Raw genomic sequence first — 15,835 nt, forward strand, 5'->3', positions numbered from 1 at the left:
GTGTTGTGTTTGCAGACAGGGACATTGGAGGCTACACGAGAATAGAATGGAAGGCGAAATGGGTGGGTGGGTGTCGGAGTGGGAGCGAGACTTCTCAAGGCACCTTGTGAGCATGTTTGGAAGTTTGAAGTGCAAGAACGTACTGGGTTAGCAGGCAGAGTTGTCTCTCTTGGTCCTGCCTTATGCAGCCCTTGGTTCTGTTTCTGTATCTTCGGTCTGTTCAGGTTTCCGAATGAGAAGAGGCTTCGGGTCCGGGGTGCTCGAAGGTGGCTCTGTGTCTGGGAAGACTGCTGTCTGTAAGCAGGGTTTATGTGTTTTGAGATTGATGCTTGGCTGCTTCCTTTGGGAAAATAGTTTTCAGATAAACATTAAACAAAGCCTTTTAATGTGAAAGTTGTCAATCTTAATTCTTCATGTACACATGCTTGGGGGAATCTGACTGCTATATCTCTTCATGTATGGGTATATCGGATGTTCACAGAACTGGAAGGGAGATGAGTGTAGGGAGAGACTTTCAAAGTAGAAACTGCAAAGGAAATTGTTCAGGAAAATAATTGGTAGATTTGATCATCTAAATTGTTTAAATGATTATCTTTCAGAAAATGTATAATTGCAGGTAAACCACAAATTCAGAAAAATTAGTAATATATGTGAGCAAACATTATATCCTCAGTGTGTAAAGTGAAGTCGCTCAGTCGTGTCCGACTCTTGTGACCGCTTGGCCTATAACCCACCAGGTTCCTCTGTCCATGGGATTCTCCAGGCAGGAATACTGGAGTGGGTTGCCATTCCCTTTCTCCAGGGGATCTTCCCACCCAGGGATTGAACCCAGGTCTTCCATGTTGCAGGCAGACACTTTACCATCTGAGCCACCAGGGAGCCCTCAGTGTGTAAAAGTTTACACAAGTTGATGATACCAAAAGTCCAATAGAAAACTTATTTACGGGCAGTTCATGGAAGAAATACAGTTGGTGACTATATGTTAACTAATTCAGCAGTTGAATGAAATTATTGACTATGAGATCCTTTTACTTTTTGGATTAGGAGATATTTTTTAGAAACGGTCAGTCACATTTAGCGTTGAGGTAGGGATTGATATTGGGCTTCCCTGGGGGCTCAGTGGTAAAGAATCCACCTGCAGTGCAGGAGATGCCGGTTCAGTCCCCCAGTCAGGATGATCTGTGGAGAAGGGAATGGCGGCCGGCTCCAGTATTGCTGCCTGGGAAATCCCAGGGACAGAGAGCCTGGTGGGCTACAGGGTATGGGGTCACGGAGAGTCAGACGTGACTGAGCAGCTAAACGGCAACACCAGGGGCTTGTTATTCCCTTGCACTAATGAAGAAGCAGAAGCTGGAGGGATTCCTTCACTTCCTGAAGTCCCAGAGCTAGGGCCGCGCTTGGAACCCGGCACTGCGGGCCCTGTTTAACTCCCTGCGGTGGGAGTGCGTGCTGCCTTGCAGCTGTTGCCACTATGAGCCTCCCTCTAAGAACCGCTTTCGCTGCGTCCCACAGGTTGTGGGTGACCGTGCTTTCCTTGTCATTTGTCTCAAGGTATCTTTTGAATTTCCTCTTCGATTTGTCTGTTGACCGATTCATTTTTTGGGTCAACTATTTTCGAAGTATATTTATATATGACCAGTAACATGTCTGCTTCACTTTTGGTGATTGTGTAGCATTTTATTGAATGATTGCAATATATTTATTTAATTTATCCTCTGTGGATGGCATTTGAGTGTTTCCAGTTTTTGTTGTTGCTGTTTTCCTGTTATACTGCTGCAGAGAACATTTTTTGTGCATTTCTTTTTATACATGTAAGAGTGCTTCAGTGGGGTAAATTCCTAGAAATGTGCTATTTGGACATTAGGGTATATGCATTTAAAACTATTTGGATAAAATGGTGTATGCATTTACAGTATTGATAAATAAGATGAAACTTCTCCTTATAATGAGACTTCAACTTTTTAATTGTAAAGTTAAGTGTAATTTTCAGTGTAAAGTTTACTACCACCTTCTTCAGTATTGGCCCAGATTTTGAATGGTTTCACATTAAATTTATAGGTGAGTTTAGTGATAATATGTGATGCTCCTTTTAAACCTGTTGACTCTTCCTATGTGAGTGAGGTCTGTCTCTGTCTCCTTGTATATGGAGTGTTCTTCCCGTCATATGTCTTATTCTCAGGGGTTATGTTATTCTGTGTTGCTGCTGTTTTGAATAGCATCTTTCCATCCAGCATATAGTCTTACTTGTTACTGGTAGGAAAGTTGCTGATTCTTGTCTCTTTTTTTGCTAGGACGTGGGCATGAGGCTGGGGAGCTTGCATTTTATAAAAACGCAGAGATGACTGTGTGTAATAATACATAGTTGAGTCAGTGATTCCTGCCCTGGTTGCTCTTCAGAACCGTGGCTGAGGGTGGTGGGGAGGAAGGATGGGGATGTTTAAAATACAAAAATCCAGGTACCTTCTCTGTGGCTCTGGGACAGGCCCTGGAAATCTGCATTTTTCAGAAGCTTCCCAGGTGATCCGGTCAGTCAGGGTTGGTACTTTCTTTCCAGAAGCTTTCCCAGATAATCTGAAACTCACCTGCCAGATAGTGTAGGCCATGCTACTGTGAGAAGCACAATCAAAGTCGTGTTTCTGACAGGTGACCTTTTTTTTAAAAAACTTAATTCTCATCATTTATTGCATGGTTTTTAAAAAATTTATTTATTTTTACATGACATTTTTCTTTTTTAAAATTGAAATATAGGGCTTCTCAGGTGGTGCTAGTGGTGAAGAACCTGCCTGCCGAAGCAGGAGATGCGAGAGACTTGGGTTCGATCCCCGGGTCAGGAAGATCCCCTGGAGAAGGAAATGGCAACCCACTGCAGTATTCCTGCCTGGAGAGTCCCATGGACAGAGGAGCCTGGGGGCTACAGTCCACGGGCCGCAGAGCCGGACGGGACTGAGCGTGCGGAGCATAGTTGATTTACGATGTCGTGTTAGTTTCTGGTGTGCAGCAAAGTGACTCGGTTACACACGCGTTGTTTTTCAGATTCTGTGCTGTTGTAGATGTTGCAAGATGTTGGATACAGTTCCCCATGCTGTACAGTAGGACCTTGCTGTTACTGTTTCGTGCACAGTCGTGTGTGTCTGAGAATCCCAAGCTCCTGATTTATCCTCCTTTCCCTCTCCCCTTTGACCGTCGTAAGTGTGTTTTCTATGTCTGCATCTAACGGGTGAGCATTTTGGGGAGCATTTTGAGGACCAGGACCGTGCTTCCCTCCCCGCCGCCCCCGCCATATCCTCATATGTGCCTACTACATAGCTTCTAGCTAGCAGGCTGGTTGGAATGTATCTTTGCATGATGGTGTCTAGAACACCTTCCCTATTATAAGAGTTGTGTTCTGCTCGATGGTTTTTGTGAAGCTGGGCTGTAGTCACATCATCTCTAATGGGGCATGCCAGTCCGACACTGGGTTGTCCTTCTAGGAGAGAACTGTACGAGGACCACGTGTTAGTTACATGTACAGACATTCTATTGAATAGGGTCTCATTGAGGTTCCACATGGACCTGCGTTGATGAAGATTTTGTTGAAATTTAAAATTTGAAGGTCTCTTAAAAAATCTTATAAGATGTTCCTTACATTGTGAGTGTTCAAAGTAAGAAAACCTCAACTGTGTTTGATGATGTGTCAAAATTAGCACAGGAGAGTTTATAAAGATGTTGAAGTACCATAAAGGGATCTGAGTAATTTGTGCTCTTGCCAGTGTTGTTTTTTTTAAATAAAGGTTTTGGTTTTGCCGGGAAGGTGAGGAGGGAAGACCTCCTAGTGGTTAGTCCCTGCACCTGTTAATAGTCTCTTCGTGTTGGTTTTGGAGATCATTGCTTGCAGCATGTTACTGCTGCCCGGTACCCATGTGACTCTGTGACAGAGGCCTCCTGTGAGGGCTGTGCCATCTCAGCGCAGTGACTTCAGACCCCGAACACCCTGGCAACTGTTGCCGGGCGGCACGCGGTGGCGGCATCATCCGTAGAGGGTGGAATGTTAGAGCTGTGGGCTTCAAAAGGGCCGTGTCCATTTGTCCAGCCTGACCTTTGGCCACGGTGGGCTGCTGTTCATGATTTCAGGACACACAGCTTGGAGATGGGGATGAGACACAGCTGTTGAAGGACACTTGGCATCTTTCGTGTCACTGGTGGTGCATTTTATCTCCTCCACTTCACACTTGAGCATGTCTGTGGTGTTCAGAGTGGGCACAGCAGAAACACTGAGCGCTGTGGTTTGGGACACATGAGCGTAACGGCTTTGGAAACTTTTTTTTTTTTTAAGTTAATTTAGGAAGTATTTCAGTCCATCCTAAAGGAAATCAATCCTGAATATTCATTGGAGGGACTGATGCTGATGCGGAAACTCCAATACTGTGGCCACCTGATGCGAAGAACTGACTCATTTGAAAAGACCCTGATGCTGGGAAACATTGAAGGCAGGAGGAGAAGGGGAGGACAGGAGGAGATGGTTGGATGGCATCACCGACTCGATGGACATGAGTTTGAGCAAGCTCCGGGAGTTGGTGATGGACAGGGAGGCCTGGCGTGCTGCAGTCCATGGGGTCGCAAAGAGTCAGACACAACTGAGCTACTGAACTGAACTGAATCACACATAGAAGTAGTAGTAGGCAGATGGAAAATATAGAGAGCGCTGCTGTCACGCGTGTTCTCTTTCTGTTTATACTTTTAATGCATTAGCTTACCACCCCTAGGAAGTGGTGGGCTGCGTTATGACCCCGCTTTTACAGATGGAGAAACTGAGGCACAGAGAGACCCGTTTGGCGAATGAGAGAGCTGGGGTTTGAGCTCAGGCAGTCTGGTGCCAGAGCGCATGGCCTCAACCAGTCCAGTACACTCTGTTGCCTTTCAGAAATATAAAAAGTAATATAACAGACATGAGTGATACTTAGCACCTAATTTTAATAAATGTTAGCATTTTTCTGTACAGCTGACACTTGGACAACACTGCGGTTAGGGGCACCGACCCCAGCACAGTTGTAAATTTACATGTAACTTTTGACTCTCCCAAAACTTAACTACTAATAGTCTTCCGCTGACCAGAAGCCTTCAGTTTAGTTCAGTTCAGTTACATCCGACCCTTTGTGACCCCATGGACTGCAGCACGCCAGGCTTCCCTGTCCATCGCCAATTCCCGGAGCTTGCTCAAACTCATGCCCTTCGAGTTGGTGATGCCATCCAACCATCTCATCCTCTGTTGTCCCCTTCTCCTCCTGCCTTCAATCTTTCCCAGCATCAGGGTCTTTTCCAGTGAGTCAGTTCTTCCCATCAGGTGGCCAAAGTATTGGAGTTTCAGGTTCAGTCCTTCCAATGAATTTTCAGGACTGATTTCCTTTAGGATGGACTGGTTGGATCTCCTTCCTGCCCAAGGGACTCTCAAGAGTCTTCTCCAGCAACACAATTCAAAAGCATCAATTCTTTGGTGCTCAGCTTTCTTTATAGTCAGTCGTGTACTGTATTTATTGACACTGCTAAGTTTACATCATCTGTACGTAAGATGAATCATCTGTCAGTCCCTACATCAATATTATATTACTTAAAACAGCGTTGTTAGCAGTAGACATCAAAAATGAAAAGGTAATGAAACGTAAAGAAATTAAGATTTATTTAGAGTGTGGTTCATGCATTGATAACATGGAGGCAGAGAGTGTGATGGAAACCAGGTGTAATTGCTGTTACAGTTTCTTGGTAGCCCAGCTTCTACACTGGGGAATGAATCGTCCCAGAATTTTTATGGCAAACAGTATTACAGCCCTATTCCTATAGAGTTGGAAACACTGTTGCATTTTAAATACCGCCACTCGCCTGTAGTGATAGCCCCATCTGCAGGTTCTCCAGTTACTGGGGGGTGGAGGGACAGTCATGCTGTACAATAATGTGACTCCTTGGAGTAACACAAGGGATAAGAAAACTAACACATTATTAAGTTTATATTAAATTTCAGTCATCTTACGCTGTGTAAGTATAGGCTCTCCACTTGAACACAGGTCTTGCACACGATCTTCTATGTATATTTATTGAAAATAAATCCACCTGTAAGTGGACCTGCCCAGTTCAAACCTGTGTTTATGAGAGTCAGCGGTATTTGTTTCAAGCTTGGTTGGTTTCTGAAATGACCCTGTTACACAGACACAAGTGTAAAGGAGAGATTAAACAATGTCTTTGTCTTCATTAAACAATGTGTAATATATTAAGCAATGTCTTTGGTCTTCTTTGCATATAAGTTAAATAAACAGGGTGACGATATACAGCCTTGGTGTACTCCTTTCCCAATTTGGAACCAGTCTACTGTTCCCTGTCTGGTTCTAACTGTTGCTTCTTGACCTGCATACAGATTTCTCAGGAGGCAGGGAAGGTGGTCTGATATTCCCATCTCTAAGAATTTCCCATAATTTGTTGTGATCCACACAGTCAAAGATGTTAGCTAGTCCGTAAAGCAGAAGTAGATGTTTTTCTGGAATTCCCTTGCTTTTTCTATGATCCAACATATGTTGGCAATTTGATCTTTGGTTCCTCTGCCTTTTCTGAATCCAGCTTGCACATCTGGAAGTTCTCAGTTCATGTACTGTTGAAGCCTTGCTTGGAGAATTTTGTGCATTTCTTTGCTAGTGTGTGAGATGAGTGCGACTGTGCAGTAGTTTGAACATTGTTTGGGATTGGAATGAAAGCTAACCTTTTCCAATCCTGTGGCCACTGCTGAGTTTTTCAAATTTACTGGCATACTGAGTGCAGCACTTTCACAGCATCATCTTTTAGGGTTTGAAATAGCTCCACTGGAATTCCATCACCTCCACTAGCTTTGTTCACAGTCATGCTTCCTAAGGCCCACTTGACTTCGAATTCCAGGATGTCTGGCTCTAGGTGAGTGATCACACCATCATGGTTATCTGGGTCATGAAGATCTTTTTTGTATATTTCTTCTGTGTATTCTTGCCACCTCTTCTTAATATCTTCTGCTTCTGTTAGGTCCATAGCGTTTCTGTCCTTTATTGAGCCTAACTTTGCATGAAATGTTCCCTTGGTACCTAACTTTCTTGAAGAGATCTCTAGACTTTCCATTCTATTGTTTCCCTCTATTTGTTTGCATTAATCACTGAAGAAGGCTTTCTTATCTCTCCTTGCTATTCTTTGGAACTCTGCATTAAAATAGGTATATCTTTCCTCTTCTCCTTTGCCTTTTGCTTCTCTTCTTTTCTCAGCTATTTGTAAGGCCTCCTTACAGCCATTTTGCCTTTTGGCTTTTTTTTTTTTTTTCCTTGGGAATGGTTTTGATGACTGCCTCCTGTACAGTGTTATAAAGCTCTGTCCATAGTTCATCAGGCACTCTGTCTATCAGATCTAGTCCCTCAAATCTATTTCTCACTTCCACCGTATAATCATAAGGGATTTGATTTAGGTCATACCTGCATGGCCTAGTGGTTTTCCCTAGTTTCTTCAACTTAAATCTGAATTTGGCAATAAGGAGTTCATGATCTGAGCCCCAGTCACCTCCCGGTCTTGGTTTTGCTGACTGTACAGAGTTTCTCCATCTTTGGTTGCAAAGAATAAAATCAGTCTGATTTCGGTATTGACTATCTGGTGATGTCCATATGTAAAGTAGTCTCTTGTGTTGTTGGAGAAGGGTGTTTGCTATGACCAATGTATTCTCTTGGCAAAACTCTGTTAGCCTTTACCTTGCTTAATATTGTACTCCAAGGCCAAATTTGCTTGTTGCTCCGGTCTCTCTTGACTTGTCTACCATCATGTGTGGATGTGAGAGTTGGACCATAAAGAAAGCTGAGCACTGAAGAATTGATGCTTTTGAACTGTGGTGTTGGAGAAGACTCTTGAGAGTCCCTTGAACTGCAAGGAGATCCAACCAGTCAGTCCATTCTATAGGAAATCAGTCCTGAATATTCATTGGAAGGACTGATGCTGAAGCTGAAACTCCAGTACTTTGGCCACCTGATGTGAAGAGTTGATTTATTAGGAAAGACCCTGATGCTGGGAAAGATTGAAGGCAGGAGCAGAAGGGGACGACAGAGGATGAGACGGTTGGATGGCATCACCAACTCAATGGACATGGGTTTGAGTAAACTCCGGGAGTTGGTGATGGACAGGGAGGCCTGGCGTGCTGCAGTCCATGGGGTTGCAAAGGGTTGGACATGACTGAGCAGCTGCACTGAACTTGGTCTTCTCTGGTTCCAACAGTTTTTCTGACTGTTAGCACCGCCCCCTGCCCTGCCATTTCAAATGCTGGTTCCTTCCCCAGAAGTTTGACAGTGGTCACCTCTTCTTACACCTGGTGAGAAGTCATTCAGCAGATGTTTATGGAGTGTCTGCTACTTGTCAGGGCTATACCAGGGGTGGGAGACAGTCCAGAAAAAGGACCCTGTCCTGGTCATCCTGCAACTCACACTCTAATCCATGTAGGAAGGCAGACTTATTTATGTACAAGGTGTATAATTTTGGGAAGGCCTGGGATCAGTGGGCCATGTGACCTATTGAAAGCAGAGACGTGGGTGTAGGGATTTCAGTGATTCCCGGCCTGCTTGTTAGCTTCTCGAGGCTTCTTTAGCCTTGGGTCAATCATTTAGTTTATTTATATTTGTTAGTTGAAATATACTTCTAGAAAAATGGTTCAGTTGAGGATGGCCTGGGATTTTTGAAGCTCAGTATATATTGCCTTCCTTTCAGTAAGTCCTTGCCCCCTGGGTTGGGTCTGGATGTCCCTTGTGGGTCTGGCAAGCCCTGGAGTGGAGGTCTTGCACTTCCACTTGTTTTGTGTCCTTGAATAGAACCTGGGAATGCCCGCAGATGGGTCTTGCCTTTTAGGAACTGACCTGATGGGTCTCAGGGCCAGGCCCTGCCCACCTCCTAATGATACCAGGACCTTAGATCCTTGGAGACTGAGCAGTCAGGCGTGATTTAAGTGGGGTTGACTTGCTTTTTTTTGTTTTTTTTTTTGTCTTCATAAACCTTGTTCATTTACTGTGTGCTCAAAAAAAGTAAAATTAGAAGATGGTTAATATATATTGAAAAAAACATAACATTAGTTTATTAAGATGTGGAGTGATTTAATCACATAGAATATTTAGGACTACCCTGGTGGGACAGTGGATGGGAATCTGCCTGCCAAAGCAGAGGACGCAGGTTTGATCCCTGGTCCGGGAAGATCCCACAGGCTGCAGGGCAGCTAAGCGTGAGAGCTGCAGCTGCTGAGGCCGTGCTCTGCAGCAGGAGAAGCGGCCGCGGCAGAAGCCTGCACCCTGACAGAGAGGGCCGCCTCTGCTCACTGCAGCTGCAGGGCCCTCCCGCGGCGCCGAAGACAACCCGCGAACCAGATGAACGCTTTCCCGGTGGCTCCTGAACGCTTTCCCTGAGTCTCCTGCACTCAGGTTCGGTGCCTGGGTCGGGAAGATCCCCTGGAGAAGGGAATGGCCACCCACTCCAGTGTTCTTGCCTGGAGAATCCCGTGGACAGAGGAGCCTGGCGGGCTGTGCAGTCCATGGGGTTGCACAGAGTCAGACATGACTGAGCGACTGACACTTTTCAAATAAATAAATGAATAAAAGTACATTAAAAAATTGGGTATCAAGCATCTTGAAATAATTCATAAAATAAGATGAATTAATAAAGTGACTTTCAGCGCAGCTAGGAAGTGTTTCTGTTCATTGTAAGCATTACTGAGGAATGAAGCCTCCTTTCTGGACCTGACCCCTTGGGGCTGGGGGCCTGCTGAGAAGGGGGCGCTCAGGAGTGTTTCCAGGGTTGCATTTCCAGCAGATGGTTCCGAGCGGTGGTCCCCCTCCCCACTTTGCTTTTTTTTCTTCTTTTTTTTAAAAATATATTTAGGAGATTAGCAAGTGCTTTTGGAACAGATAGTAGTATTTTGGCATTCATTTTCGTGAAGACTTTTGGAATCCATCATACAGAGCATCTTGACAGAAAGTGGGCTCGCTCTGCACCGAGATGATAAAGAGACGCTTCTGTCAGATATTCTCAGGAGGTGGCAGTAGCTTTTCTAGACATATGCCATGACATTTTAAGAAAATTATATAATTTCCTGAGCCCCCTAAAAGTTCACGAAGTTTGTGAAGTAAGTACACTTTGCTGAGAGGCAGCTTTAGAATTAGAGCCCGCATGTTGAGATGTGGGTTCTCTTTTCCGTTCACTGGCTGTTTGGCTTTGGGCAGCTCAGTTAACTTCCCAGTGCCTCGCATTTTCTCACCTGCCAAACGGGGACAATATTTACTTCCTTTGTAGGATTCTTGTAAAGGTTAAAAGAGTATGAAAGCACCTTAAAAATCATTAGGGATACACAGAAGTAACGTATGTGTGAATATACGTGTGCAACAGTTTTTCCAGTAGAGACAAGCATGTTTTTTACCTTTTTGTTAACTGCTTGCATATCTGAACTTAGTGTTTGATTCTTAGTCACCACAAGATTTTTATTTTTAATTTCATGGGGGTATTTTGAGTCTTGATATTTTAGGACTTGGAGAGCTCGTAATAAAAGACATTAATGGAACGCAGAGGAGAGTATTATTATCTAAACCTGTGTTGATGACTTTGTGCTTTTAGGTATACCAAGCTTGGCTACGCAGGCAACACAGAGCCACAGTTCATTATCCCTTCATGTAAGTAAAGCTCCGCCCTTGGTTTATAAAGGGTTGTGTTTCTCATAACTGTTGTAAGCATTCTGATTCTGGTTTTCAAGGTGTGTTAATTTCCTTGCCATCTCCTTGTAGAAGGTCGTTCTGGTTCCTGGGGAGTTACTCATCTGGCTGTGGAGAGTTGCTCAACTAGGCTGGCACCTAGTTCTCATGCCACCCACCCACCCCCAGCATACACCCCAGCCCTCTGGTTTTCTTGTGATACAGTCCTTTGTCACAGTCAGTGACATTTCAGCTTGGGTGGGCTTCCCTGGTGGCGCAGACTGTAAAGAGCCTGCCTGCAGTGCAGGAGACCTAGGTTCGATCTCTGGGCCAGGAAGATCCCCTGGAGAAGGGGATGGCCATCCACTCCAGTATTCATGCCGGGAGAATCCCATGGATGGACGAGCCTGGTGGGCTACACAGTCCATAGGGTTGCAAAAAAGTCAGTCACGACTGAGCGACTTCACTTTCTTTTCACTTTTCAGCTTGGGTGGTTGCCTCCTAAATGTAGCCCTTACGACCTTGTTGCCCTCATTTGGCCTGTGTTACCTCCTGAGACAGCCTGTCTCCAAATGGAGTCACACAGTCCGTTAGGTCATACATGTCTGAGCTGCCTGCAAGAGGTGTGCCTGTTCCTTAGGGTTAATTGCAATTTTAAGTAAGTATAGTTTTGCTAATTTAGCACTTTGGTGGGTTATCTGTTGTGTTACACTGTTCCCTTTATTGAAGGGCTTTTTTTTTTTTTTTTTTTTTAAACTGAGAGGCTCAGTGACTGTTTTACTGTGTTTGGAAGCGTCCTGTTCTGTTTTAGTCGGTAGAGCACGCTAGGGGAAGAAACGTCCTTACCTTGTGGCCAGCGTGCCCCTGCCCACTCTTTACGCATGGTCGTCGTCTCCAGGGCAGAATTCTTCTCTGAAACTGTGTAACTGCTGCGTTATTGTTTGGAGACTGTTGACCGAAGAGTCTGGTTATGTCAGGCAGGAGTGAGGTTCTGCCTCCTAAATGTGGCCCCTCGTCAGGTAAGTTGTGCTCTTAGAAATGGTCAGCGGTTGTGGGCTTAGGATGTTTGAGTCGCAGGCTCTGGCGCTAGCATGGACAGCCCTGCAGAGCCGGGGGGATTTCGTCACGAGTATCGTTTGAGGGAGACTAAGGCCTTTTTGGTGGAGATGAGTATTCACGCCCACCAGAAAGTGCTCCCAGATTCCTTGAGAACTCACCTCACTCCAGGTCCGTCCTTGCTGGATTACCGATCATGAGTTTGGTTTTCTAGGTCTCAGTACCTGATTTCCGTGATGGGGCGTCCCTGACAGTTGGCATCATGGGTCTGCCACATCCTCATCTAAATTCATGATTTGATGTATTCATTTGCCAGGGCTGCCGTAACGGAACACCACAGACTGGATGTCTTGACAGCAGAAGTTAAATGGATCGCATAGGGGCGGGCGGCTCTGAAATCCCAGATCTGGGCGCGTCTGGGTTGGTCTCCCGTGTGGCTGCTCTCCTCCGCTCGCGGGTGGTGCCGCTGACCCTGTCCTCACGTGGCCGTTTTTTTCTGTGAATGGCTGAGAGGGAGACCTCTGGTGTCTCTTCCTTTCACATAAGGACACCGGTCCCATGGAATTGAGGCCCCACCCTTGTGACCTCATTTACCCTGTGTTACTTCCTGAGACATCCTGTCTCCAGATATAGTCACACTGGGGTTGGGGCTTCCACATAGGAATTTTGAGGGGACACGGTTCAGTTCAGGGCTTCCCTGGTGGCTCAGAGCTAAAGAATCCACCTTGCCAATGCAGGAGACACGGGTTTGATCCCTGGGTCGGGAAGATCCCCTGGAGGAGGAAATGGCCACCCAGTCCAGTATTCTTGGTCTGGAGAATCCCATGGACAGAGGAGCCTGGAAAGTTACAGTCTGTGGGGTCGTGAAGAGCGGGACAGGACTGAGTGACTAAGCAACAACAGAATTGGACCATTGCCTGCTGGATTGATATATTGGAACTGGGCTTGCTGACTTTTCAGAGCAGCTTAGCTTTTACCTTAAGTGCTGCAGCTCCAAGAGGCTGACCTTGCGCCTTTTGCTTTAATAAGGTTGTCAGCAGCATGCAGTTGGCTGCCTCACTGACCTGTCATCACCAGTAGAGAGGGGCATTGAAGTCAGCTATTAGCAGGATTTCCGTCCAGAAGCTCTCAGGTTGGTGCTGTCAGAACAGCAGTGGCAGGAGCTAGAGAGAAAACTGTCAAGGAGATGGACAGCGAGGAAGAGTTACGTCACCGGCTGAATTTGTTGCAAGAGGTAGAGAAGCTGGGAGGCAGCGCGAGGTGTTTGGGTTGCAGGGAGCGTGGTGGGACAGGTGGAGAGCAGGCCTCAGGTACCTTGGGGAGCTGGTGGGCTGCTTCTCCCAGCCTGGGGAACTGGAACTGTGTTCCTGGTTACAGAGGCTTTGCTCCCACGGTGGAAGTTCAAGGTACAGGGTGCCTTCCAGGGAGAGAAGGTGGAGCTCGTATACGTGCGTGGCTGTGTAGAGATGCCGAAGCAGGGCTTCCTGGCTCTGTGGGCGCAGAGGGGAGGCAAGCCCTGATGTGTGGTCATCACACCCCAGGCAGAGGGTGGCCGGAGAGCTGGCTGGGAACCTGGAGAATGGAGCTGTAATTTTATTTTGCATCCCAGGAATCTTCACTTTCCAGGGGCCTTGTCCCAGCCTAGAGAGAGAGGCAGGTTGCCCTGTCCCGTTTCACCAGGGTGGCCTGCTGAATCTCATTTATCAGTATTTGAGCTTCTGTGCAGAATTCACTTGATTGTTTGAAGAAAGGAAGGTTTCTCTACCTTTTTTTTTTTCTCCCCACGTTGTTGGGAAATGGGGAGCCTGATTGAAAAGTTTCAGGCAGACGCGTGTGTGCGTGCTGATCCCACCCGTGGAAGGAGGGCGTGAGAGGCGCGGGAGGGGTCAGGAGACACGGAGCGCACTTCAGACAGTCCCGTGTGTGGAAGGTCAGGCGTACAGGTCCCGTAAGCAGCTGGGAAAAGGCGTGATGCTGTGGGGGAAGGTCTAGACTGGAGACAGAGCCAAGAGATGTGTTTGTGTTTTGAATGTCTTTAAAACCTTTATTTTGGTCAAAAAAAAGGAAGAAAAAAAGATTATATAACAAAGACCCATTTACCCACCACCCAGAAAGAACAGATGTGAGCACAGTTGCGTCCTGTAAATACGTAAATGCAGACGCGCATCAGAGCGAGTGCCAGCCCCGCCCCCCTGCCCCCCCTTCCAGGCCTCCCGCTGTCCCTCCTTTGCTGGATGTTTGCTGTATCCAGCCCAGGCTTCATCCTCATGTCTCAGATGCAGGATGCAATGGCAGTTTCTCATATTGTTTTGTGAGTTTAAACATTTCCAAAATGATATCATGGGGCAAATAACTTCACTGAATTTTTTGGGGGGAAAATAAACCCGTCTGTATTTTAAGATGTGTCAGTGTTGCTCTGTGCAGAGCTAGATAAGAATTCTTAATCCGTGAATCCACAGCACTGTGGCATTTTCCGGGTTTCTCCGGTGCACAGAATGCCACGGTGAGTCTCTTATCGGCACGTGCCGGTTTCCCAGGAGTCATAGTGAGAATTGGGGTCATGTCGTCACTCAGGTGCCACCTCCTCGGCCTTGTCACCTATTGCCAGGTGGGTGGCTCTTCTGTATGGACTGGAAGCCTGTGCTGACCTCCGCGCCCATCGGCAGCAGACGGCAGTTTCTGGTTCTGCACATCCTAACCTTTGAATGCCAATTTCTTGCAAATATCTTCTCCTATTTTATGACATCTTTTTAAAATTATTTTTTTATTTTCTTTAAGATACAATTTTAAAGCCTTTATTGAGAAATTTGAGACACTGTTTTAAGCATGGTAATTTCCTATGTATCATGTTATTGCAAAATTGATTACCTCAAAGTATTTTCCTGTGTTATTACCTTATGTTTTTACTATAACATTTATTCAAACAAAGGGAATTTATAATGCAGCGCATATGATTTAAACACATACAGTCAAATCAAATTTGATTTAAATAAGAATTTTGAACACGGTGGCTCAGCAGTGAGGAAGACACCTGCCAGTGGTAGGAGACGCTGGATCCCTGGGTCGGGAGGATCCTCTGGAGAAGGAAAGGCACCCCACTGCAGTACCCTTGTCTGGAGAATCCCATGGACAGAGCCTGGTGGGCTACAGTCCATAGCGTCGCAAAGAGTTGGGCACGACTTAGCAACTAAACAGCAACATGTAACTTGATATATTCATGTTCGCAACTAGCACTTTAAAAAATTTTCATGTAGTACAGTTTTTCAGTCTTTTTATAATCTGTTTCTATTAAAAATACATTTGGACTCCAATGTCATAAAGATTTTGTGTGTTTTCTTCTGAGGGAATCTAAAGTTTTTAAAAGAATTCGGTGTGGGAGAGAAGAGTGGTTTTCCGAATGGAAGGCCAGTTGCCCCACCGCCACTTGTTGCAGAGTGCCCCTTCAGCCGTATTGAGGCACCTTGCATGGTGGGGAACACTTCTGGTATTATTTCGTTTCGTTCGTGCGTTTGTTTATCTCTGTTCCAAATTCATTTATAAATTGTTGTAAATACTGTTACTTTGGCCTGTCTCTTTATATCTGGTAGGTCTGGTTCCTCCTCCTTTTTCTTTGGTAAATACCCTCGGCTGTTCTTAGACCCTTACTCTTTATCTGGCTTCCCTGGTGGCTCAGCTGGTAAAGAATCTGCCTGCAATTCGGGAGACCTGGGTTCAGTTCCTGGTTTGGGAAGATCCCCTGGAGAAGAGAAAGGCTCCCCGCTCCAGTATTCTGGCCTGGAGAATCCCATGGACTGTGTAGTCCAAGGGGTCACAAAGAGTCGGTCAGACATGACTGAGCGACTTTCACTTTAGTCTTTATCAGTACATTTTAGAATCAGTGTAAGTCCATGAAAAATTATGATGGGATTTTGATTAGAGACACATTAAATTTGTAGATTAATTTGGAGGAAGACTTGGTATCTCAGTGCATTGAATTTTCCTGTCCATGAATATGGTATATGTATTTTATTATTTATCTCTGTCTCCTGTGCTTTTTAGTATTCATTAAAAAGCCCATACATAGCTTTTGCTGCATTTATTTTTAGGTACCTTTC

General features: G+C 45.6%; 1 protein-coding gene across 5 annotated transcripts in view; it reads left to right on the forward strand.

The window, feature by feature from the left end:
• ACTR3B (actin related protein 3B) overlaps positions 1-15,835 on the forward strand; it is a 79,090-nt gene that overhangs the window by 10,960 nt on the left and 52,295 nt on the right. For 4 of the 5 annotated variants that reach the window (XM_042249053.2, XM_060415218.1, XM_015095460.3 and 1 more), the window contains one exon: positions 10,612-10,667. The exons of the other annotated variant lie outside the window; for it this stretch is intronic. In XM_042249053.2, the coding sequence (XP_042104987.1) occupies positions 10,612-10,667 (56 nt within the window). The remainder of the gene's footprint in view (positions 1-10,611; positions 10,668-15,835) is intronic. 5 annotated transcript variants of the gene reach the window in all.

This window comes from Ovis aries, chromosome 4 (assembly GCF_016772045.2).
Source record: "Ovis aries strain OAR_USU_Benz2616 breed Rambouillet chromosome 4, ARS-UI_Ramb_v3.0, whole genome shotgun sequence".
Lineage (NCBI taxonomy): Eukaryota > Metazoa > Chordata > Mammalia > Artiodactyla > Bovidae > Ovis > Ovis aries.